Source organism: Ambystoma mexicanum, chromosome 1q (genome assembly GCF_040938575.1).
Source record: "Ambystoma mexicanum isolate Mex_15411 chromosome 1q, UKY_AmexF1_1, whole genome shotgun sequence".
In the NCBI taxonomy this organism is placed as follows: Eukaryota; Metazoa; Chordata; class Amphibia; order Caudata; family Ambystomatidae; genus Ambystoma; species Ambystoma mexicanum.
The window spans coordinates 684209282-684234484 of NC_090922.1; the positions used below are offsets into that span (position 1 = coordinate 684209282).

The 25203-nt window shown below is 44.5% G+C and overlaps 1 protein-coding gene across 1 annotated transcript in view; it reads left to right on the forward strand.

The window, feature by feature from the left end:
• LOC138558149 (pre-B-cell leukemia transcription factor 1-like) overlaps window positions 1–25203 on the forward strand; it is a 597254-nt gene that overhangs the window by 474476 nt on the left and 97575 nt on the right. The window contains exon 5 of the mRNA XM_069642665.1: window positions 19296–19431. Within this exon, the coding sequence (XP_069498766.1) occupies window positions 19296–19431 (136 nt within the window). The remainder of the gene's footprint in view (window positions 1–19295; window positions 19432–25203) is intronic.

Here is a 25203-nt window from a genome sequence, read left to right on the forward strand (position 1 = left end):
AGACTAAGTTGTGCATCGCCTGATTGAAATCCTTAACAGTCTCTTTGTCTAATATATTCAAGGCTTGCGTGTGACCATTTTAGATAGCACAAGTAAATGTGATGTCCTTTTATGAAGTGTATATGATCCAACAGCTCTGCTTCTGGGAATACCGATCACAGTAAAGCTTGTGTTACAGGGTCGACTGGGTCACAAATGGGAATTGACTAGTCTTCCCCCTTCAGAAGCTTAATAGTGGACCAAATACCTACTCTACATATTCCAGTCTGGCTGTTGGAGAGCAGTAGGTTGGCAGCAGAGCTGGGACCAACTGGAATCTGCCTATCTCTAGAGGAGACCAGGGATCCCTCCCCAAAACCTTTGTAGGGAAATACTTTCTTTATCCAGGTGAGGAGCAGACAACCAACCACCACGTTGACCACATTGACCATATGGCTGAAAAGGGGGAGGGGCTAGCGATCCTTATGAAGACTTCCGAGGGAAGTCCTGGTCCTCAAAGAGAACTCTGACAGTGATAGGGTGAGGGAATCAGCTGACTTGATTAGCTAATCGGAGAAGAGGGAAGCTTCGAGGCAGGAAGGGGAGGGCTATAAAAAGCCAGCAGTTGACAGTCAGAGATGTATGGGTGAGGTCAGAGAGCACCTAAAAGAGGACTAAAAGACCAGAAAGGAGGGTGTAGGAGCTGGAGGGGGTCTTGGAGGAATCTTAGGAGTGTATAAAGAGAGTGATGCGTTATGATGAGGAGGGGGTACCAATTGGGTATTAGAGAGAGTGGTTTGAAGTAAGGTAGAAGGCTAGAGAAGTGAGAAACAGAAGGATGAAGAAGAGGCAGGGTAATGTTGGTAGGAGTGAGATTAAGAGCAACAGTGATACGATCAGGAGTGAGTTGGCAGGTAGAGACATGAGAAAGGGGAGTGATAGATAAGATTAGGAGACAAAGTGTAGTGAAAGATAAAAGACCAGGAGGCAGCTGGATGATAGTGACCAGAGAAGGGTGCGAGAGAGATTTGACCAGGAGACAGAGTGTGGAGCTGGAGAGAGGGACAGGGAGGATGGGGAAGAAGAGAGGAGATAGGCGGGTGAGGAAAAGGTGGAGAGATGATCATTTGGATGAAAAGGGCACCAGAATAATCAGATTACCTGCTAGGTCACCTCAGAGGTCCCAGAGGCAGTCAGACATATAAAGCCACAATCTTAAGTCCTTCACTAGTGCCCTAGGATAGGGATAGATCAGACAGTAGTGGTGCCCTGTCTCTAGTGAATTGGCACTGCCATACAAACAGTGGGAGTAGGGTGACTGGGCAAGTTAGTTGATAGGCCCCTGAAATGTTGAGGGAAAAGATGTGCAGAGATCCCACCTAGACTGCAAGCCCAAATTACCTTTTTTTTGTAACACCATTGTATGATAAAAGCTGTATTGGATTAGTCTCATTGAGCATCTTGTAACGCCAGCGGCAGAAAATGTCATGATCCTGGAGTGGTGGTACATTAGGGGCTGTTCTGGCACTATTATTTTGGAGGGTGAACTAAATGCCACTTGTGTCTTTCAAAATTTCACTTCAGGCATCTTGGATTTGGTATGTGCTGCACCCGTTTCTGTGCACTGCCTTTGCAACAGAAGGTAACTAAGCCCTGGAGGACCTGAAGTGATATATTGTGTAACTGGAACTTGATTGTGTTAAACGTTAGAGCTTCCAGGGTTATACCGGGCCAAACACTAGGTTCCATGCTAGGTTATTTTTACATCTCTGGCTCCTATTTTCACATGGTAAAATACTTCGTTGTTGCCCCTATAGAAGCTAATGACTGTGGCATACTAACTGTTACATTAATGGTACATGTTGGTGCCAAACTGCTGAGAGAAGGGTTGGTGGTTCTGAAGTTAAGCATCAGGGAAACCATATAATTTGATCTGAAACAAACTTCAACAAGATGCGTAGTTTTTTTGCAAAAGTCAAATATTGGTTTGGTGCCCACCAGGTATCTGGGGAGCTAACCAGATACTCAAGTTTGTTTGTTGGCTGTCTAAGAGAATTATTAAATTAATAGGTGGTGTCATTGAAAACTAGAGTGACCTCTAAAAATATTGTGTATGTATGTTGGAAGACCTAAAGACCACAGCTGAACAAGACACATACAATACACTTTTATGTGTGTTGAGTTTTACTTTCAATTATCAGACAACCCTCAGTCTAATAATTTAGTGAGTAACATTCCCACACTCACGCTTTGAGACAAGAATCACACTGGTTTGCAATAACAGTTTTTTAAATTAAATAAACATCAAAATAATGTGATCCCCCACTTGCATTACAATGACTCTACACCAGCACCTCAATCTAGACAAGGGGCCTCATCACGAGTTGGGAAATAACCCTTAAATGTAGTGGTAACGCTATTACCGCTGCATTTAAGGGTCCGCTGGATCATGAGTACAAATACCGCTGGCGCAATTACAGCCGGCGCAAGTGCTGCTGGCCATAATAGCTCCAGCAGTAAAAGCGCCAGAACCCAATCGCGCAATCAAAGAGGCATTATGAGTCCGGCATAGCCGCTATCAGCGCCAGAAAACCGGCAGATAATCTACTGAAAATACCCCCAGCCAAATGATTGAGGTAAAAGACCACAGGAGACAGGAAAAGTGCCCAGGTGAAACCAATGTCAATCAGAGGCCTAAAAAGAACCCACCCGTGCACGTCACACACATCCAAACACCATGCTGCCATTTGGAGCCGGCAGCCCAGACGTGGGCAACTACCTGCTGCGCATGGAGCCACAGAGGCCAGCCAACCAGCCCAAGGCACTGGGAGCACAGGTGGTGGAGGGGATGAGGGGAAGGAGGAGGAGAGGAACACCAGCAAAGCAGACTGCCATCCCCAGGGACAAGCCAACACCCTGGGCCCTGACTGATGGGTAGTCGTTGACCGAGTATAGTCTGGACATGGCAACTATCACACAGTTTCCGGACACAATCCAGGCAGACATAGGCAGCCGTACGACTATCAGCACTGCAGTGCCCCCGCTCGTATAGCTTGAGTCCGTGCCACAACACCTTGAGACTGGCAGCTACCATCTCACCGGTGCCATCATGCATGCCATGGCCCAGTCCACCATCAGTGCCGTGGTGGGACAGGTGCTGGACGCACTTTTGCCCCCCACCCTGTCACACCTCAGTCATCCCACCCTGGCCACCCAACAGTCATTGCAATGGTGCACGAAAGTAGGCACATCCACAACAACACAACCCACAAGTTGCTTGACCCACGACAATGTACATCCCTGAAACAATGAGTCCTGATTGGCCAATCACATGCCAGTATTAGTGGACATAACTGTGCAAAATGGCAAACGCAAAACCACTGAAAGGGAATGCCAATGACACATGGCCTAACAAAAAGTTGCATGCACATGCAGATGCAAGTGTCCCCTCGTCCAGCAACAAGGGACAGACCTGATGCAACAAGACACGGGTTTGGTGTTTACAGTAAGTAGTCCATCGATCCATTGCTGCCCTTAGCACACCACACACCACAATGGAATTGATCAAAGGACAAGTAGTGCACATGTACCACATGAGTGCAATACACATAAAGACTCACACATACATTGTAACACAGCTGCATGTTGACCTCAGATGATGCATGTCCTGCAAGACGCGGTGTGCATGGCAACAAAGCAATGTGATAGCAGGACCTTATCAACCCAAACGTGAACCTGCTTCTGACGTCACTGATCACTGAGCTCTGTGCACCCACTGCACCAAACGTGTCCTCTTACCTGGATCCCCACACCTGCAGGTGAATCATGAGGTCCCCAGCAGACATGGATCATGACCCCTATGCGTCATCCACACACTCCAGCTGAGCGTGCATACAACATTGCATAGGGACGTACACATATATGCATTAAGAGGGCATTTGGACAGTTGATGGCACCCTATTGGTGCCTAAACTATATGAGAGGGACATTGACATATGCACCTTGAAACATCTGCAAACATGTCCTAACATGTGCCATGCTGCACAACAGCTGCTGTTGCAGGAATGTACCACTGCCCCCCGGTCCCGATGTGCAGCCATCAGGAGATGGAAGACAGGATGATGATGATGTGCCCAAAGCTGGTGCATGTGTAGACAGGGATCGGGTATGGGAGGTTAGCTAGACATGGCTTGATTGACAATTGTCTCAGAAAGGGTGATGGGTACATGTAACACATATCACATGAACATTGAAGAGCCCTTGTTCACAATCATGAATGTCCAAGCTTCATATGATTTCGAACCGTGATTTATTAACTGTTAGACAATCCCCCCTCCCCAGTGAACACCCAGAGCACAATCCTCCCTCCCCCAGTGAACACCCATCACACAATCCCTCCCCCCAGTGCACTCCCCAAAACAGTACAGGTAGGTGCATGTTCTCAGGACACCCACAACAGTGCCATGTCCATCTATGATGGTCGCGGGCGCTTTCCAAGTCCTGGCCTCTCTGGTGAGCGGGATCTCAGGTGGTGCAATGAACGGGTCTTAGGTGAAGGCTCCAGGGATCCCTCCGTGGGTGTAGTGGAGCTCGATGGGACTGACCCGGTGACCTGCAGCTGCTGGCGGAGAAGATTGTTGGATTCCCTTGTCTGCTCTGCATGTGCAGATACTGCCTCGCACAACTCCCGTACCCTTTGCCCGAAACCTGTCGGGGCCTGTGGTGCATCCCTCCACCACTTTCCAGGTGCGCGTGTTTTCTCGGGCCATGTACTTGCTGGCATGCCGTATGGCACCGCTGATGGCCTTGATGTGCTGGCTGTGCACTGTAGCCATGGACTCTACTTTTGCCTGTTTGGCCTCAATTACATCCAGACATGCCATCACGGCAGCTCCTGTGATAAAAGGTACCCTGGGTGCAACGGGGACCGGGCTGACAGCTGTGCGCTGCCTGGGGGGGGGGGGCTGCCTGGGAACATGTTGGCAGCTTGGATGGGGCTGCTGCAGTCTGTGTGCCTATCATCTGGGGTGCCATATAATGGTGTGTCAACGTCAGGCTCTGGTGTGCGGACACGACGCACATGCACACGTGGGGTGTGTGCTACCTGTGTAACTGCCTCTGGGCTCCCCTGAGGTGAGGCCATTCCTTCGGTCTCGCTGCGTCTGGGTGAGCGCAACAGTCCTGGCTGAAGTGCAACTCTAGGTGTCTGTCCCTCATCGGGCTCTGACCCATAGGTGACTCCCTCTACATCGATTGTCTGCATGATGGATTGGGGTGAAGGAGGCGCTGACCCCCTGCGGCCTTGTGGTTGCTGCAGCTGTCAGGTTGGGCTGCGGTGTGGTGATGTGGGATGGGTCCGGCGTTAGATTGCTTCCGGGTGGCCCCTTTGCAGGCTGGTGGTGCTGGTCGAGGAGCGCTGCCTCGTGCACCGTGATGTAGTGGCCTCCTCACCGTCATTGTCCTGTGGTGATCGCTGTGTGCCTGTGGGGTACATAGGGTGTGGATTGAGTTCAGGGCGGCCTACATAAGTATCATGCATTTCAAGCCATCAAGTGGGATTGTAGACAGTAGCAATCATGCATTGCACTTGCATTGTGTTCACTCCCCATGTAGTGATTAGTGGAATGTGTCAGTGTGGAGGGACACTGCACGGACTTGTTTGTGTGCCATCATCACATGTGTGCTGGGGATGCACCGTACACATGGTGCTGGGGGTTTATTCATGCACATTGACACTTCACATAGCTGTGCCATGGCCATGGATGTCTGTCCCCTGGCCTTTGAATTGATGCAGTGCACGTACAGGGAAGTCTAGGGGGCGCTACGGTACAGTGTTACAAGGGGTCAGTTATGGGTGTCTGCAGTGCCTCACACACATTGCATGCACATTCATCCACTCAGGTCTGCATGTTTGGTCCTTAAAGGTTCATGCATTTTGGGGAGGAGGGCTCACCTGCAGCCTGCTGGATACTGGTGCCAGCCTCCGCTCCGCCGACTCCGTCTATGGTGCCCATGTCGATGAGCGCTGTCATCTTCTCCTCCCAGGTCGTGAGCTTGGGTGGAGGTGGTGGTGGCCCTCCTCCAGTGCCCATGCTTGCACCCCTGTGCTGGGATAGTATGCCACGTACTCTGACACGCAAGTCATTTAGGCGCTTGACACAGTCCTCCCCATCCCGGGGCACGCGTCCCACTGCAGACACCCTCTGGCTGATTTCTCGCCAGATCTGCGCCCGAAGCTGCCCGCTTGTCTTGCGCTGCTGTGCATCATGTCTTCATGGTGGGTCACTGCCTCCTCCACAAGTATGGCCACCTCCTGGTGACTGAATTTGGGTTTCCTGACCCTGTCCAGGGCTGACTTGCCCCTAGTGCGCTCCTGTGACATTTTTCACTCTTCACGGGGGTGGATGGATTACAGGGGCTGTGATATTTGACGGATTGTGATTTCCAAAATGGCTGCCGCTTTATTTCCCGTTCCGGCGGTGACGCGTTCTCTGCACGCTGTTAGCGCACGCTATTGGCACGGTGGTAGCACACAGTGCGCTGGATTTAAGGGTTCTTCGCCAATTTCTACATCGAGCGCTATTTGCGTAACGCCATGGCCCTGTGCACGTGCACGCCTACTCATGATCTGGCGGGCTTTCCGCCAGGGGGCTTGGCGTTAGTGCTTATACCGCTCGACAGGAAATCTGCCGGATTACCGCCCAAATCGTGATGAGGCCCAAAGTCCAATGTTTCACCATTTGTTTTGGCAGAAGATTAATTAGATCAATCTACAGTAGAAAATATGTCTTTTTAGATAATATGAACCAAGGAGGGGGGCCATTACTGGTCAGCCAATGCCCCTGGGCCCATAGAAGCCCAAGCGAAGCAAGGGCTTTAACAGATCCTCAGGGCATTACCAAACGTTAATGGCCCCCATCCTCAGGTCCTATTGCCATTAATACCCCAGCACATTGTACCGGGGTACTAATTGCAGTTTTTCTCGATTCGAAAAACAGCGCTGCAACTGTTTGCTGACTCAAGAAAAAAAGCAAACAAAATGGCCACGAGGGATCAGGGAGAATGGACTACATGTAGTCAATTCTCCCTTTCCATGGCGGCCATTAAAATCAATGTGAAAAAAAGTAAACAAAAAAAATGGCCACCATGGAAAGGGCGAATTCCTTTTCCCTTTCCATGGTGTCCGGTTGCGGGAAGAACTCCGGACACTGTGCAGCTCGGAGCCTTCTCGGGCAGGTAAGGCGAGGGCCAATGAGCTTGCGTTTTACAAGCTCATTGACCCTCACCAGGAACTCATTTTAAATCAAATCCGCCGTGCAATTGAAAGTTGAAGCTGTTCTCAGAATAACATTTTAAAACAAAACAATTTACTGCAATTACAAATGACGTAAGATTCTCCAATACCCGGGCTGATTTAAATCTAAAATGGTGGACACTATCTGTGATAAACTATTGGTTTCTAGTGTAGGCACCCCAATGTGTACATTACGTAATACATTCCCATTACTTTATTTCCTATTGCAAATGCCAATCAAATGACATTTTATTTCACATATCAATTTGAGATGTTAAAATCTTTCAAAGATCATAAATTGCAGGCAACCCCTAATAAATTTATGTTACCTAGTTTCAATTTTATAATTCAGGAGCTGCATACACCGGACACAATATTCCCTTTCTCTGCAGTATTCTTTTAAACAGAGCTCTCAGAATACTTCTAAATGCTATCTGGGACTTAATTAATTATCAGGAAAATTTGTCTATATAAATTGTGGCTTGTTTGCTCACCTTTTGTCTTTCAAACATCCAAGGGAGGTAAGGACACCGACTGGCCTCTGGAAGCTCTTTTAGGTAAATATCCCCTCATTCTGCCAAAAAGCCTCTCGGGTAATTTGGTCATGGCTTTCACCATCATCTACATTCATTTGGAATACAAAATGTGCTTAACTAATGTCAGACTGCTTCTCTAGATTTTCTGTTTCCCCAAAACACTCCATTCATCCTTTCTGTTTTATTGTTAATGCTCATGAAACACCACCCAGAAGGGAAACGGGAGTACATCTGGGTCCTATTGGTCTCCCGAGCCATTTGAAAGTGACTCATCTCACACCGCCTCCTTTCTTATTGGCTTTCTCATGGAAGGCTGGAAATAGGAGGGCCTGATACCAACGTATCTACCGATTGGGCAGAACTGGGTGTGACATTTTTAGCCACTCTATTAAAATGTAGGATATTTGCGATGTATGTAAATATCAAGTTGGCCCTACCACACATTGTACTGGCCATCTAGGCAGCAGTATTCAAGAGGGGCACATGGAGCTTACTGCATTTAGCCATGAAACTGAACATTTTTGGGAAGTCCTTGTGTTGAAGATAGACTGGCTATTGACTATCAAAGGTAAATACAGCCATGATGCATGATTAGTACACTAGTGTTATGTTGACTATGCACAAGTTTTTCAATCTTATGTGGTCAGATAGAATTATATGAATCTCTTTCTGGATAGAAACAAGAGGAGGGAGTTTGTTGTTTTGTTTTAATCGAATGGCTATTGGAGACATTATGGATATTTGGAAAGGAATACTGCATGTAATGGAAAGTTGCAGACTCTGTTGGGATTCTGCTTAAGTTGAAGCATTGGAACATTTGAGTATTTATTTTAGCATGATTGATAATTTGCACCAGCAGTCTTTTTGTTTGTTCACAAAGCCACCTTTTTAAAGATGGATTGTTTATGACAAAGGTTTATGTACGAGAGGCATGTTTCATTAACACTTTCGATTTTAAAGTTTTAGTGGCAAACATTACGTTTATTGAAAGAAACAATTTGTATTATCTCTAAATGATAATGTATTCATGTGATTCATAAATTTATCAATGGATTGAGTGATTCTTTTTTTATTTCTATATCGTGTGAAGGGATTTTATTAAACCCAAGACACAGGCTAACAATAAATAAATAAATAAAGATGATGCTTGCAAGTTCAGAAATACACCATACAAATCTAAAGATCTGGAATGGTACTGTTATTTTATTACTTGCATCACAGGAAGCTGATGGCACTTGTCGGCTCTTTTTTGATTCGATTTTTAGATCTTGATTTCTACGCCAATGCTTCCTGACTCGTGCCTGTTGCATCTATTTTCAGAGCATCTAATTATTCCAACAAAATAGCCAATGAAGGCCTCATTTAGCATTTTGTTCTTATAAATTCTGAGTAAAGCGGTGTAATTTACATGGAACTTCACATGAAATATCCCAATAATAGAAGGCTAAAGAAAATGGACATTTGAGTTCTAGAACACGAGATCCAATTCAAAATTACTGAAAATGGTTCCCTAGCATGAATGAAAGGCTGTGTTGAGGGACTTTGTTATTTTGTTAACTGGCCTGCTTCTCAGGGGTCACTCCAGAATCTTCACCGCTACTACTCTTGTATTTAGGTAAACATTCGCTCTCCTATAAGAAATGTTCTTTCCGAGTAAAGCAGCCTGAGCATGTACTACCAACCACAGGTTTTTCAAGGTGCTTGACATTTCAGGTGGTGGTGGGGGCAGGCAGGCACTTGAAGTCCTAGGAACCAGTCGCAGAGGTAGATTTCGGCTTAATGCTCCAGCGACTGATCATGGTGAGGGAGCCCCAAATAATTAATGGGTGCTGGAGGGGGTTCTCCCTTGAGTAATTTTTTTAAATAATGTGTTGAAATGGTGCATTTTGCAGAAAAATCTTTAAGAAAAATTGGGTAAACCGCATACAGTTTACAATTGGTTCTCTAGAGAATGTTTAATGATTCACGGCCAGTGTTGTGCACACTTTCATCATAACGTCCAAAAACATGGTTATGACTTAGTTTGGCCCATGTATGTCCAGTCCCCTATAAAATTAAATGCTGCCCGTTCTCGACAACAGTAATGGCCACTAAATGACTTGAATGAGCCTGAGGCCACAACCTATCCATAATAGTAATGCTCACTGTAAGTCATTCCAATGAGGCTCCAGTAACAGTCCGCCTGTTGCATAATGTACACCATAAATCACTTGTTTGAAGCTGCAGCCACAATCTCTTTGCCAATGTAAATCACATGCATGAAGCTGCAGCCACAACCTAGCCTTGCCAGTAGTGATCAACTAACATCACTTGCATAAGTCTGAGACCACACACAACCTAACAGTGCCAGCAATGGTCACCGTAAATCACTTGAGGAGGCTGAGCATTGGAGCACTGTAGAAATCATCAGTGTCCTGCTCCGTACCACCCATGCACATACACTCATTGCATTCATGCTCACACACATGCCCAGACACCCACCCACCCCCACACACACACATACAGGCACATGAACACACACACACACACTCTCTGAGGATAGCATACGCATGCATACACACACAGGTGCAGGCTCACCCAACTCAGATACATGGGAAAGCACACTGATGCTGACATACACATACAAACACGTGCAACTACATGCATATACAGCGGTCTTACATGTGTACACACACACACACACACACACACGCATTAGACTCTATCACGCATGCAACATATATTACAAAACACATTTACTTTTAGGTGTTCTCTTCAGGCAGATGCAGGCACCACCAAGCAGGAACAAATCCAGGCAGCGCCCGGGCATCCCGGCTGTTCTAGTCCTTCCGGAGTACTGCCTGGATTCATTTGTGAACAATCTGGTTGCTTAGCAACCTGGGGGAAAGTGCACCACTCGACAAACACCGGCCCACATACCATATAAAATATATCATATCAGGGCTAGCTCTCAGCAGTGCAGCCCTGCGGGAGGCAGGGGGGTGGGGGGGTAAAACTAGCCTCAAAGGGGGGGACCAGTGGCTCCACAGCTGCCGGGACTACATATCAAGATGGAATATCTAGAGGTGTTCTGAAAAATGGCGTCAAGGAGTACCACTACAATATCTGGAGAATTAGTTAGATACTAAGACTCCCCTCTACATCATTGCTGGGCTCTCTTGGTCTGCCATAGCTCTCAACTCACACGCTTTTGGCGGGTGTCACCCGCCTTTTAAAGGGCTGACTCACCCGCCAAGCCTCCTGGACGCCCATTCATTCCAATGGGCGTCTCACCCGCCAAAAACAAAATCGGGTGATTTCACCCGCCTTTGCGAAACAAATGGTTGAGAGCTATGGGTCTCTGTGCTTAAGTTCTGCTTCTCAGGTCGGGCTGGTTGCACCTCCCACGTGTGCTGCTCTCGCTCTCGTTCCCTTTTTCTTCTGTTTCCCCCTGCTGAAACCCGTTTGTGCTTTACACAGTCTAAGTCTGCTCTGAAGTCTAGTCACGTTGTGTGTATGTTTTTATCCCTATACTCTTGTGTATCACTTTTAATAATTTTACAGATTTTTGGCAGAAAAATGCCATATAAAGAAAATGAAATGAAATGAAATTGGAGGGTGTGTTCCACTGCATATTCATGGCTCCCACTGCTGTCAATCCTCGCCCTTGGCTGGCCAATTAAGCGCTTGCCGGTGCTGCTATTATCAGCCGCCCGCATACGGAAATCTTTGCTTTTTGTTTCCTATAAATGCTGCCTCCGTAAACCACACTCCCAATCAATTGTGGCGCAGCTATAATATCGGTGGCATTGACGTCTGCTGGCTGGATGGCCGGGGCCGGCGCGGTTCTGCGCTTGTTTTCCCCCCTTTCTTCTGGATACATTATGCTGCTAATGATGCTGAATAAAGCGAGGCCAAACAAAGCTGGAGAGCCTCTTCACGGCGCAGCTCCAATTGCTTTTGTTGCTAATGTTTCCACGGCAACCCCCGCGAGTTGAGATGCCGCGGTCTGTATTTACACGGGGCCGCGTGAACAGTGGAGCGCGGCAGGGTGCAATTATCATGCTGTCTTCTGGGTGTGAAGAACAATCGCCCACCCCGTCTTATCTTTCTCTTTGAGGCAGCTACCATGTCCAGCTTCAAAGGAGGGTATACAAAAAAATGAGCTTTCAATAAAATGTGCAGTGAATAAAAAGATTCCCCAAATCTTTGTTGTTGCCGTTCGCCAAGTACTTTATTGGTCTGTGGAGACGGGCAATGCATATCAATTTTTGGATGACGTTGGGGAAGTCGGGTGTCTCTTTCCATGTATGAGCAGGTTGCTGTAACGTGGGGTGCATTGCAATTCCACAAGGGGCACAGGGGTCAGCGTTGGGTGGGGGGGCTTTCACACCCACGGCCCACCGACTTGGCTACCATGTTATGCCCCCGCAAAACATATATGACCCTCTTGCAAGGTGGGGGGGGTGCATTGATGTCTCTTCACAACCCAATATCTGTGTCATGGTAAACTATGGCCATTACATTTAACATCCATTAACCCCAGGAGGATAGCTCAGGGGCCATGCTCTTCCCTTCGATCTTCGATCAATAAATAAAAACATAGAAAACATAGCGTCCGCTCTCTGCTGCCAATGTAAATGAGTCAGTAGAGTTACATGACAATTTGTGTTTTCCAACTCTTGATGAGCCAAAAGCAGCTGTTGAGACATTATAGCTGGAGAACTGAGGGGACCACGTTTTGAAGATGCGACCCCCATTTTACTTTTGTCTTAAAGTCTTTTAGTCAGCAAGTGATATAATTCGTGCTGCATCCCTCCAAAATATCCATCCAGTCCAGTGTCCAATAACTTTCACTGGATTGTTCCCATCAAGTCATCCCCCTGAACAGGCATTGCTGTGTTTAAAGAAATTACAATTTAAGATTGCGAGCTATACGAGACATTCTTATCGGTAAGTGACTGCGAATACAGATAGTTAAACAATGGCTTTTACTGTTTTTTTTTTTAATTTTGCAGTTACTACCAGTCATTTGAAGTTTTAGGTGTCGCGCTTGTTTACAGATGTGATACTATTGCCAGTACGAAGTGGATGAGGGGCATACTGACAGACACAGTCGGATTGGCCACTCGGCCTTTCTGGCTGTGGCCGGGCCGGGCCGAAATCGTCCCTGGGGAGTGGGGGCCAGTTTCTGGCCATGCCTGGGCCGGTTTAGAGAAAAAAATTTGGGGAAAAAAAAAAAGTTTTCAATTCTTTTTTTTTTTCTTCACAAAGCCTTTCATCCTTCTTAGGTCGATACATGAGTACCAACACAGGTTGGGTGATATTGTATGCATATTTGTTCTATAAAAAAGAGCTTAAGCGTAAGTGGCATACAATAACATATTATCATTTGGCCTTGGACGTCTGCTTGGATTCACAGTAATTTAGTGTACTTAGGTACAATGCTATTTGATGCCACTTCCTGTTTTGTCAAGGGGTGAAATGTTGTGTTTCATCGCTTCCTGGCATGTCACTTTGGGGTGGGGTCAAATGACATCACTTCCAGTGATGTCATCAGAGGTCAAGGGTCGTGAGGAGAGGGGTGGGCCACTTTTTTTTAGGTGACCGGGCCTATTTCTTGTCCCAGTCCGACCCTGCTGACAGACATACAAATTAGGGGTTTCCATATCAGGCCATCTTTGCTGCGTACCCCATCTAGTTCCTTTACATCCCACAGCACAGTGTTTGGTGGTTGTTTTTTGTTATGTCGCTGAGAAACATACGGAATCTGGTAGGAAAGGAATATGCTGGCAGAACTGCATGCCAGCAGCGCCTTCCTTTTAAGGTGAGAGTGTTTCGCTTGCTCTGTCCTCTTCCGCCCTGCTTCGTCTCCTGTTCAGATCCATGACAGCTTCCTGTATTTACTTTGAAACAGCCACGCACAGTGGGATCTCCTGAGAGGGCAATAACAATGTTCTCAATGAGTGTGGTGGTGATATTTCCCTCAGTGAAGAAGTGGTATTGCCTGGCAGGTTTTGCTGGAGCCTGTGCAGCTTGTGCAAATCACCTTTCAATCGTAGGTCAGACCCCTGAATCCCAAGCTTTGGTAGCTATGGAGTGCAGGGCCATTTCGTTTTCTGCATATCTTCAGTGGCAGCTTAAGAGTGCAAAGGTTCCTTGCTTGAATCAAACCCATGATAGTAAGATATTACTCACAGTCATGGGGATTATGTTACCAAAAATCACTCTTACTACAAAGGGATCAAAAAAAGACAAGTACAGCACATACAAAAACACATAAAAAAGTAAAATTTCGTTTCATCCCAATTAAGTGTGAATACATTTTTACAGTGTGTTGGTGAGTGGGCCTGTGAATCCTAAAAACAGTAAGAATGAGCAAAGAAAATGTTGATATAATTGGCAGAATAAAAAGTTGAACCATTTTAATGCTGCCAAACCTAGCTCTGTGCAACTGGGTGTGTGTTTGACTGACAGGTGTGCATGACTACAGCAACTCGTAGGTCAACGCACAGGTTTTCCCCCCAAGTACATACTGGTCTGATGCAATATTACATCGTGTGTGTGTGTGTGTGTGTGTGTGTGTGTGTGTGTTTGTGTGTGTGTGTGTTTGCATTCCTTGAGATGATTAGATACCCGTGATCTCAGATTATGGTTGGTCATCCATCACCTTCTCCTACATCACAGCTGTGATCACAATCCTTTTCACCTCGACAACTGTCCGAGGTTAGCAAACACGTTCTGGTTTGGAAATGTGAGTCATTGCTCGTTTTGTCAGCACAACAATCCTCAAGTCATTCAGGCTTTCTTTCACCTTCCTGTGTCGACCCCATGAAACTTCATATTTGTCTTTTTTTGAGTGACTCTTAGCCTCGGCTAATTGCGACTACTTGGCACTGAAAAATACTCTTCATGCAGTCGAAGGCATTCTCAAACAGATCTTCCCAACATCACTTTTGAGGATATGTTTGTAGTGCCATGTGGGGTGTTCTGGTATAACCATTTGGCACAGTGCTTAAGCCTACAACCTACTGCAATTTCCTAAGGGCATTTTTAGTGCAAGATATGGCTTTAAGCACAGTAAGAGCATCTCAAGGAAGGATCATTTCTTTAACCTCCCTAGCTAAAACTGGGCCCACCTTTCCCCATGTAAATGTCTCCCCTCTCATCCTGTCCTCCGAACAGTACCCTTAATATTATCTCCTTCTAATTGTTTCCATATTATTTCTTTTATTTATTGTTATTTGGTTATACGCCCAAACCCTGGGGTAACATGGCGATGTTTACAGGATACTTACATGCTTACAATTTAGAAGAAAACGTACATAACAAGAGGTTACATTTGAGATTAACAGTTTCTTGCTTACATGATGGCTTAATAGTTTCTTGGTTACACGAGTAGCTAACATTAGGCAGTAACAGAATGAGTAACGCACCAGTTCAAGTTTGCACGTTAGACAACAAATATTAGCATGTAAGCATTTATGGATTTACATTTGGTGATAAGTATGGGTTTAAGCTGCAAGTGAGGCGATCTGGGCTGAGGGTCAGGAGGGTATGACAATGGGTGGTGTGGAGTATGTGTCGTGTAATTAGTATTTGTTAAAGAGCCAGGTCTTTAGCTTTAACTGTGGGAAGGAAGGTTCATTGACGATGTTGGGTGGGAGGGAGTTCGAGATTCTAGGGGCTGCTACAGGGAAACTGGAGTTGTCTGTTCTGGTGTTATTGAACCGGGGGATGAGCAGGTGTGTGTTGGCATTGGATCTGAGTGTTCTCATGGTTGGTTTGCGTGTGAGGCAGTGGTTGAGGTAGGTAGGTGCCTGTGAGGTGATACATTTGTTTGTGATCGTGAGTGTTTTATGTAGTCTTATCACTTGTATGGGTAGCCAGTGGGCCTCTCTTCTACACTGTGATATGTGATCCCTCTTGTTGATACCTAGCGCTGATCTTAAGGCCTTGTTCTGTAGTAGGTGCATTTTGTTTAGGTTTTTCCTTGAGGTCCCTAGTAAGAGTATGTTACAATAATCGATCTTGGCCAGGATGAGGGCCCTTGTGAGTGTGATGCAGTTTTGGGGTGTGAGGACCAAATCAAATGCCAAATGCCGCAGAAAGGTAAAGTAATAGAAGGAGTCTCCCTTTAATGCATCTTCTTGGAGAACAATGCTCTCAGGTAGGCTTGTGCTAGGCCAGCTAGGTTCAGTGCTATATAAAACAATGTACCTACATAGAAGACAGACTTGAGTGTTCATCTTGATGAGTCATAGAAAGTGTCCACTAAAGCCCTGGCCAAAGTCACAAAGGCTTAACTTAGCAATGTTGGAAACCTAAATCGGGGAGCTGCCAGAATTCTCTTCCACTGACTTTTGGACCATTGTCTGTCTTTACCAGAGGGAGTCCATAGTCTGAAAACAGTTTGTGAACCTCTCATGCTGCCCCTTTGATCTTCAGTACAAGAGTATTCATGAATTGTCACGGGCAGGCCATTATCGGACGTGAGTGGCCTATCGAGACTGATGATAATAACCTCAGTGCTTGAGTCATTATTGATGCACTATCATGTCTGACACGTCTTCAAATTCAATTTAACCATCTTGTCCAATATGAGAAAACGCACCTTCTGCCTCACCTATACCCCTATGATCCTTGGGAGCCAGACCAGCAAGGAAAATGTGCGCCCCCTATAGGAATGATTACCATACTACTACTCATCAGCACACCTTCTCTGGTCATTGACAACTGCACTCTTTTTAGCTCCAGTGTCTTCATCTTGTTTATTTTGACAGATTGCTCATTTTATGATGCTTCATTTGAATGGCTCTGTCTTTGAGTGCGTACCCATACAATGACAAGTTACATCGTTGGAGCACCATGATAGTCTTTCAGAGTGTTGTATAGCCCGACAAAGCACAGGGTTTCCTGTTGAAGGCCATATTTAGCATATTCTTATTCTGGAAAATGTGATATGATGCGAGTGTCTTACACCGGCATATGTGATATTTTGGTGGCTTCTTGGCACATCAAATTTGCACATCGCTCCCAGATCCTTGAAGAGGATGGCAGAAGCAACCACTGCAGGATTCTGTTTTTACCAAGGGTTGCGGAAAATCTCAATTCTCAAATTGTCAGTCCTCTTGACAGCATCCACTCCTCTCAATGCACAGTGATACCTTTACCTTTTGATTTCCATAAATAACGTGTAGAGTCTGGTGATTTGCGACATGTTTGAACTCTCTGCCATCGAAATGTAAATGATGTTCATTCCCATTCCACTGCAAATGTGTCTCTCTGCCTGCAAATACCCCTTTATCGTGCCGATGGGACTTCTACTGACATAGGTAATGACTCTTCTTTGAGTTGGGCATGAATTGTCTCTAGGCCAAAAACACTAGTATCGAATGTCCTTTTGTTGCATAGATCTGGATCAAAATACAACATGACAGTCTGTTGTTTGACGTCCTCGAACACAACCTGGCATTACTCAGAACAGATGATCTTCAATCCTTGTTTCATCAGATAATGAAGGAGCGCACTAATGTATGTCAATCTTTAATATGCTGTGCGTAATGCTCAGGAACAACCACAGTGAGGAAAGAGGCACTCTGGGTCATTCTGCACGCCATTTCTTTAGAAGATGTGTTTGTAGAACTTTAGAGTTGATCTGTTAAAGTCTTACTTCTCCTGATTATGTATTAACTCGATTATCCAAAAGGCCCTTGCACACTCTTCACAGTACCAGGATACCATCACTGTGCTTTGCACTGCTGAGGATTTCTCTCATCACATGGTGGTCTTCCCACTGAAATACTTCTCATATAGAACAAATGCCAATGCTCAGATGTTACTGGCACGGTGGGACGGTTTCATGTCAACACATATGCAGATGTTTCCGCTGGGTGTTTCTAGGGGTATGCACCTGCAGGTGATAGCCACTTCCAGGGTCAGTGTTTCACTTTTCAAGACAAAACCTCATTTCCTCCTCCACATGCTTTTTTGCATTGCATGCACTCTACGCCTCGCAATAGTTAGCAAAATATCTAATGGACACCCGGCCAATCGCTAGTCCATAGATACTATGGATAAAGCCCATCTAGATGATAGACTAAAAACTGAGAAGATAGCCCCTGTCCACCCTGCTGCTGAGAATACACATCTTAATAATGCCCATTGGCTCTTGGTATTTAGTGAACTCTAAGGGTGCCATTGTTTGGAAGATGCTTCTTAGATTGATTAGAGTGCACCTTGTTATTGGACAAGCTGATTAATACAGGGGTCGACAATGTGTCACCATCCAGATGTTTCCACCTACAGCCTCCTTGATCGCGCACCAGTGACTATGCTGGCTAGGACTGGTGCAAGCTCTAGGCCAAAACACCTTGTCTACCCCTGGCTTAATGGGTTGTCTGGAACGCAGCACATCGCGGGGAAGGAGGAATAAGGAATTCTCATTGAATGTACGCTTAATTCTCTTACCTTTGCAGCTGTTCTCTGCTGGTGACTGATCTCTTAGAACAAACAAATAGCCTTTCGAATGTTTATCACTGAAAGGTGGTCTGTTCTTACAGTCAGGCTTTTGCTATTTTATTCTTCGCCTTAGTTTGAAAATGTCATGCAGGCCCAACACGAGGGGAACTAACAAAGCAGAGACCAGCACAGTGAAGGTCTTAACCCTGCTTCAAAAGTCCCTTCTCCACATTGTCAGTGCTCAAAACGTGGACTGGGAGGAAATAGAGTCGTAAACACATATGCCCTGCTTTTATGCCACCATTTCCCCCACCACCACATATACAATTAGCTTGTTTTGTACCCACATTTACTTATGATCTTGAGCAATCAATGTGTGGGATTTGCTCTCACCAAGATCCTGATTGTGAAGTGCCATTTTTTGACAGAATTTACCACACTTAACCAACCAGTACTCACACATCTACTTTATTGATCTGCAGTGGTTACCCTTGAATGCTTATTTTGCATTCAGAATAGATTGCATCACATACAGAGAAATCCATCTCAAACCGCTCTCACACCTTTACACTAACTCTCCTTTACAGGAGGACTCTACGTCACTCAAACAAAATCCAACTGTTTCCTGATTTACTGGTACATGTCCATTTCCAGATGCTTAATATGCTTCTATTGCATGGGCCAGGAGGATAGCTCAGGGGCAACACGTTTGTCTTGGGAAGCAAGACAACACAGAGGAACACAGGTTCGAATCGCAGTTCCCTCCTTAGAAAGTGATCTCCAGTATTAAGCGTGTTATAAATTAATCATATCAAGTCCTAATCTTTATATTGTAATTGGTTAAATCCAATTCAATAATCTGATGCTCTGACTTTATTTGTAGATTAAACAAACTAGAATTAAATAATACGACAACTTGTATGGCATGACGTTGTTGGCTGGGCTATATTCCATTTGTCTACCTACTGCTCCCCAACATTGTGTTTAGGTATGTGCAATAATTGTATTCTGTGTTATGTTTCAGTGTCCCGTTCCTTTCATTTTAGGCGGAAGAGACGAAACTTCAACAAGCAAGCAACGGAAATCCTGAATGAATATTTCTATTCCCATCTCAGCAACCCTTACCCCAGTGAGGAAGCCAAAGAGGAGCTAGCCAAGAAGTGTGGCATCACAGTCTCACAGGTGAGAGGCTCTGCAGTAGCCGATTGGATTCAGTGTCATCTCAAAACACGAGGGCTTGTGAAATTGGTCTGACAATGTGTGACCATGGATGAAGTCCCTCCATTGTGTGGTCTTTGTGCCATGTTACCTTTTCAGTGCAAAGCTATTCACCATCTTCACAGCCAAACGAATTAGCTACAAAGTTCTGAACTCTAGCCGATAGATTATAACAAAATCTTACATATAATTGGATCGTTATGTCTAAAATGATCGTTATGTCTGTTACTGGGCCGTGAAGTCATGTTGATGGCTGATTAAAAGATTGAAAGAAAATGCTTAGACAATTAAATGTGTGTCCAAAATGATAAGGGTGGCCACGAGGCAGCTGCAGAGGATGTTGCTGGGTGTCCCTTGAGGTATAACTATTATACGATTCAAACCGAGCGGGGCAACAAGCGAGCGTGGGGGCTCAGATGAAGACGTTATTGATGTGCAGGTCTCTTTTTACTAAACCAGGTGTCTGTCTGTTGTAAAATCCTTGGAAAGGCTGTGAAGACAGAGGTAGTTGTTCTGTCTTCACAGGTTTCATCTATTGACACAAACCTCCTTCTAAATCAGCTGTGGTGGCTTCCGAGGTAGAGGAAAAATGACGTGTAAAATTAACTTACAGTCCATTTATCGTTTATGCAGCCTCCTAACTTCTCCATTGTGCTTTTATCCACCTGTTTTCTTTTCTAACTGCAATATTTATTTATTGTATGTTTCTTTTTTGTAAGCCCAAATTGCATCAGTAAACTTTGAGAGAGAGCCAGCTGAATTCCCTATACGTGCCTGAAAGCTGCAAAGATACTGCATGTCTAGCTTTGTATTACTCCATAGATTTTGAAAGAGCAGGGCTTCTAGTGGCGCTCTAAGTGAGAGTTAATTTGGGCCTCATTTTCCTGGTGGAGGCAACATCTTCTACAAGAGTTATCTGATGAAATAGACCATCCTCGGATGTGAGACAACACTTTTCCAACAAAGCAAGACACTGAAGAGAGGGAGGCCCTTATTTACAGAATGTTATCCAATGGTGTTTTCCCATTTATAAAATCCTTCTGTGAATTAGGCCCGCAGTGTCAGGAGACACTGATTCACTGTGATGCTAGAGGTGGTAACATTTGGGATGCTTTTGCTTTGAGAGCACTAGAACCTGTTTCATATCACAAGCTCCTAATTAATGTCTACAGTTAAACTATCTAGAGCTGTCTTAAGATCGTGTTGAGAAACAAAGTATAAACAATAAAGTTGGGTTCTCCAGAATGCATATTCATTGTGCCGTTCCATCTGTCCCAGTGAGCTGTAATGCTCACTGTTTTTGATTTTTTGAAAGTCTGGTTTAAAATGTTCTTTTCACATCTCAATTGGATTTGTTGCATTGAATGTTTGACTAACATAGAATCTTCTTTTCTTTTTTGTTTTAATAAGATGGTATGGTAAAATGGAGATCCCCAATTGTTGGAAGGCAGGTGGTCTGGCAAAACAAAATGGCGACATCTGAGAACTCTGATGTAGTGTTATGTAGAATAAATGGAGAGTGTGCACGGCATTACCGTGCTATCAATGGAATGGCCCTCCATGGTTTTTGCAAATAAGTGCTCAAAATGTAAAGATTTGTGATTGCACATATTAAAAGCATTTCGGTTGGTGGTGACACAGGAAGGTCTTTAGATGCAAAATAATAAGCAAGCACGAGGTCCCTGTACCATTTCAAATATTTTGCCTGATACATTTTTAAGGGGCCCGTTCTTAAGGTCAAAAAGGCCTATCATGCATAGCACTGTGTATCCAGTATACTAAAAGGGAAATGCAAAGTCCCCATAGAATTATTTTTCAATTTCACTGAGAGTGAATGCAGTTTCATTGTGTGGATTGGAAGTACTTACATTTTGCTAGCGACCGCCACTGTATTCTTTTAGGTTAGAGGAGATTCTTTATCAAATTTTGGAAAGTATGACATACTCTTGAATGTAATTGCACATTACCTTTCTTAAAGTCTAATTTTGTGCGAAGAACCTGCCAAATTGGGATAACCGTTGCAATTGTTTGGTAACCATATTTTGATCCCTCTTTTTGACCTTGGATATCAATGGAAAGGAATTGCTGTTCATTGAGAAAAACATTGTTCTAGGGGCATTGTGATTGCAGCACAAAATAACATACCCCATACTTGTGACCGATATGGTCCCGAAAGCATCCATCACAAAACAACCAGAACTCAGCCATTGCCTTGCACCGCTCATGAACATCGAGTGTTCAAAGTTATGTTGTTTTTTATGTTTTGGACCTCGAATGTACTTTAAAGTGGGCCTTTATTACTATTATTACTACTATTACTATTACTATATACCCTTTATCTTGTTTGTTGGCCATCTCGTGTAGGAACTGTGGGTAGGTGCCTCCTGATGTGGCTACTTTAATCAGACATGACCTCTGGCTATGGCACCCACTTGAGGTACACGATGTGCCATTGGTCATGTCCTGTGGCCATGATTAACAGTCACTTTAGTACAGGTTAGACCTTTGGCCCTTGCTCTGTCAGCCCAGAGCCCCATGATGGGCCAACTGGGCATGGGCTATGGTCATTCCCACTGACTACTTTGCCTCTGCAGGGTGCTTGGCCCTGCCATGCGCACCCTCAAGCCCCCAAACATGGTTGAAAGTGAAAGAGTGTATATTGTGGGGATCACCATGCATTCACTGATTGCCACTGAAGGTCAGGCTCTAAGGCAGATGGGCTATGGGCTATGATATTTCTCCCTTCTACAGACATCAAGAGCTGAATAGGGTCACATCTATAAATAACAATAGAAATCTATTTGACAAAAGGAATCCTCGGGAAATCATCTACACAATTATTATTATTATTATTATTATTACTTACCTTCAAATTAAATTCTCAAATTCACCCATCAGACAAAGCAATGTAAAAACTATTAATTCGAAACTAGACGATAATCGGGTGCACATCAGACTGGAGTTAGCTGCCAAATATTCTTTGGGCAGAAAATCACCATTTCGCAAACAGCAGAGGGGGTAGATAATTTGAGGATCTACAAAGATCAGCTCTCCTGTCTTTCATGGAATACGAGGGGTCACTACAAGCTATTACACAATCAAGTGTGTAAGAATCTAACCCAAAACTCTGTCATACTCTACAGGAATTATGGCTAGTTTCACAAATTACAATAGACGGCTATAAAACCTTCAACAATGCGCCACAAGAGGTAATGGCGGTAGGTGGACTTATCGCCATGAACACAAGTTTAACTGGAGAATTCTTAAATATTGCCTTTAAATACTATGAATACTAGCAGTTAAAATCAAACTTGCTGGTCTTCAAGTAGATCATTACTCCTGATCAACGTCTACTGGAACCCCTCACATTCCAGTACTGCCATTTTCCGAGCCAGTTGTCAGAGACATTGGAATCATTTATGGAAAAAAGATATAAGCTGTGATATTATGGCTTGTGATTTTAATTCTGCATGTGGTCCCCCCAGTGAATTCCATCAGCACGCCTCCTGGAAAGCCAATAAGAAATCTAGCTATGGAAACAAATGGGTAACATTAACAGAACTCTGGGGGGTGCACATGCTAAATGGAAATATTCCCAGGGACTGGGACAAACCGGGCAATTGGTCTAATGACAACACATCATCATATATTGATTATTTCTTGTTAACAAGGAATTATTCATTGAATGTAATCATTTTAATATAGACAAAACGGATTTTAGCGACCATAGCATGCTGATGGCAACCTTTGAGATTATAATAAGCAGCCGACTAGCTCCAGAAATGATACATTTACAGATTAATAACATGCACATTGTATATCCTGCTACTCAAGGAATACAACAATATTTAATTCCCAGTTGACTACATCGTTTAACACCACCACTGTGGAGGAAAGAAGCGTAATGCTCCAGGTGGATTACTTCACCACCTTCGTTCGAAAACAACTGAGTGACCTACCTCCCACAAAAAACATGACAACCTACAGATGACATACTTGTGGCAGCCAAGCCATAAAGAAAAAAAGAGCTAAATCAGAACATAAAACTAATCAAAAATGCAAATTGCCTAGAGGCAAGTAAAGTGGAGAAAGTGCATAGTTTGCAACAAGGCTTCAACAAATGTGTCAAATCCCATCGTCACATATTCGCCCAGAATGACAGTGAAACCATGCTTGAGAAATAATAAAAGAGTGCATGTAATTTCTGGACACTTATCAGAAAGTTAAATTGCCCTCAAGCCACGATCTAGGCCAAGCCAATCCCTGCAAATATCTGGGAAAATATTATGCATATAATGTCCCTTCTCTCACTGAATCTTGTGATATTGGAACGGAACCTCAATTATGGGCCTCATTACGACCCAGGCGGTAAGTTACCGCCTGGATCGCGCCTTTACCGCCATGGCGTAAACTATGTTTACGCCATGGTGGTTGGCGGATTTACCGCCCCATTCTGAGGTGAGTGGGGCGGTAAATCCCCATTTCCCATTTAACCCTTCCCCATTCCCATTTTTGCCCCATAGGGCATAATGGGAGTGGCGAAGGCGCTAATTACGCCACCGTAAATTACAGTGGCGTAATTAGCACCATGGTCTCTTAGTGCCATGGATTTTAACACCTGCGAAAAGCAGGCGTTAAACTCACCATGGCGCTAAGAGACCTCGGAATCAGGCGTTAAGGGTCAGCGCCGTTTACGGCGCCGTTAACCCCTTAACGCCTGACTCGTAATGAGGCCCATAGTCTATCAGACTACTCATTAGTAAAGCCTCTCCGTCAAAAGCACTAGGCACTTGGTAAAACAAGAAACTGGTTTCAGGAAGGGCCTAAGCACCTCATTGAACGGGTTTATCATTAACCTATTATCCCAAACTGCAACATTTAAAAACTGGTTTGCTTCTTTGTGGCTTGTACTGACATGTCTCTGGCATTTGATCTGGCAAATAGGGTAAAATTATGGAAAAGATTAAAACGATATGGTCGAGAAGCAGGTCTTTTGAATATTCATATGTTTATCCACTCAGGGACGGGCTTAAGAAGTAGGCTGAACTTGCAGTGGGACACATCGAAAGAATTAGACGCATGAAGTCGTCTGTGGCAGGGATGTGTGTTAACCCTCAACCTTTTCAACATACATGTATCATACATGGAAGAATTTCTCTCAAGAGCAGCATTTGTTTCCCCCCACTGTAGGAGGGACAAAAATGAGTTGGCTGTCAAATGCCGACAACGTGCTGTTGATGGATTACACCCAGATAGGTTTACTACGCTTGATAAAAATCCTTTGTGCAGTATACCATTGAGAATGATCTCCAATTAAATGCAGTGACAACTAAGATTATAGGATTTACAAGAAATACCACCAAGAAATATGGTTTTACATGGAGAGCAGGGAAATACTCCTTGCCAACGACTAGAAAACTGACCTATTTAGGATTCATCTTGATAGCTAACAACTCTAAAGACTCACTAATGACAGATATTGTCCTGAAACTAGAAAGCTTCATATGAAACAGATTAATTATTGGTATGGCCGCTTTTTGCTACAACCGCTCTTGGACTTTTAGATATTGAAAGTTGTGCGTTCTATTTTGTATGGGAGTGAAATCCACTATCTCTCTGGACGGAAGTATTGCCTTTTTTATTTAAAATTGAGAGGATGCTGTTTAAAAATATATTGTCCTTATCTAATTGTGTACCAACTACAGACTTAAGAAATACATTGGGGCTGACATCCCT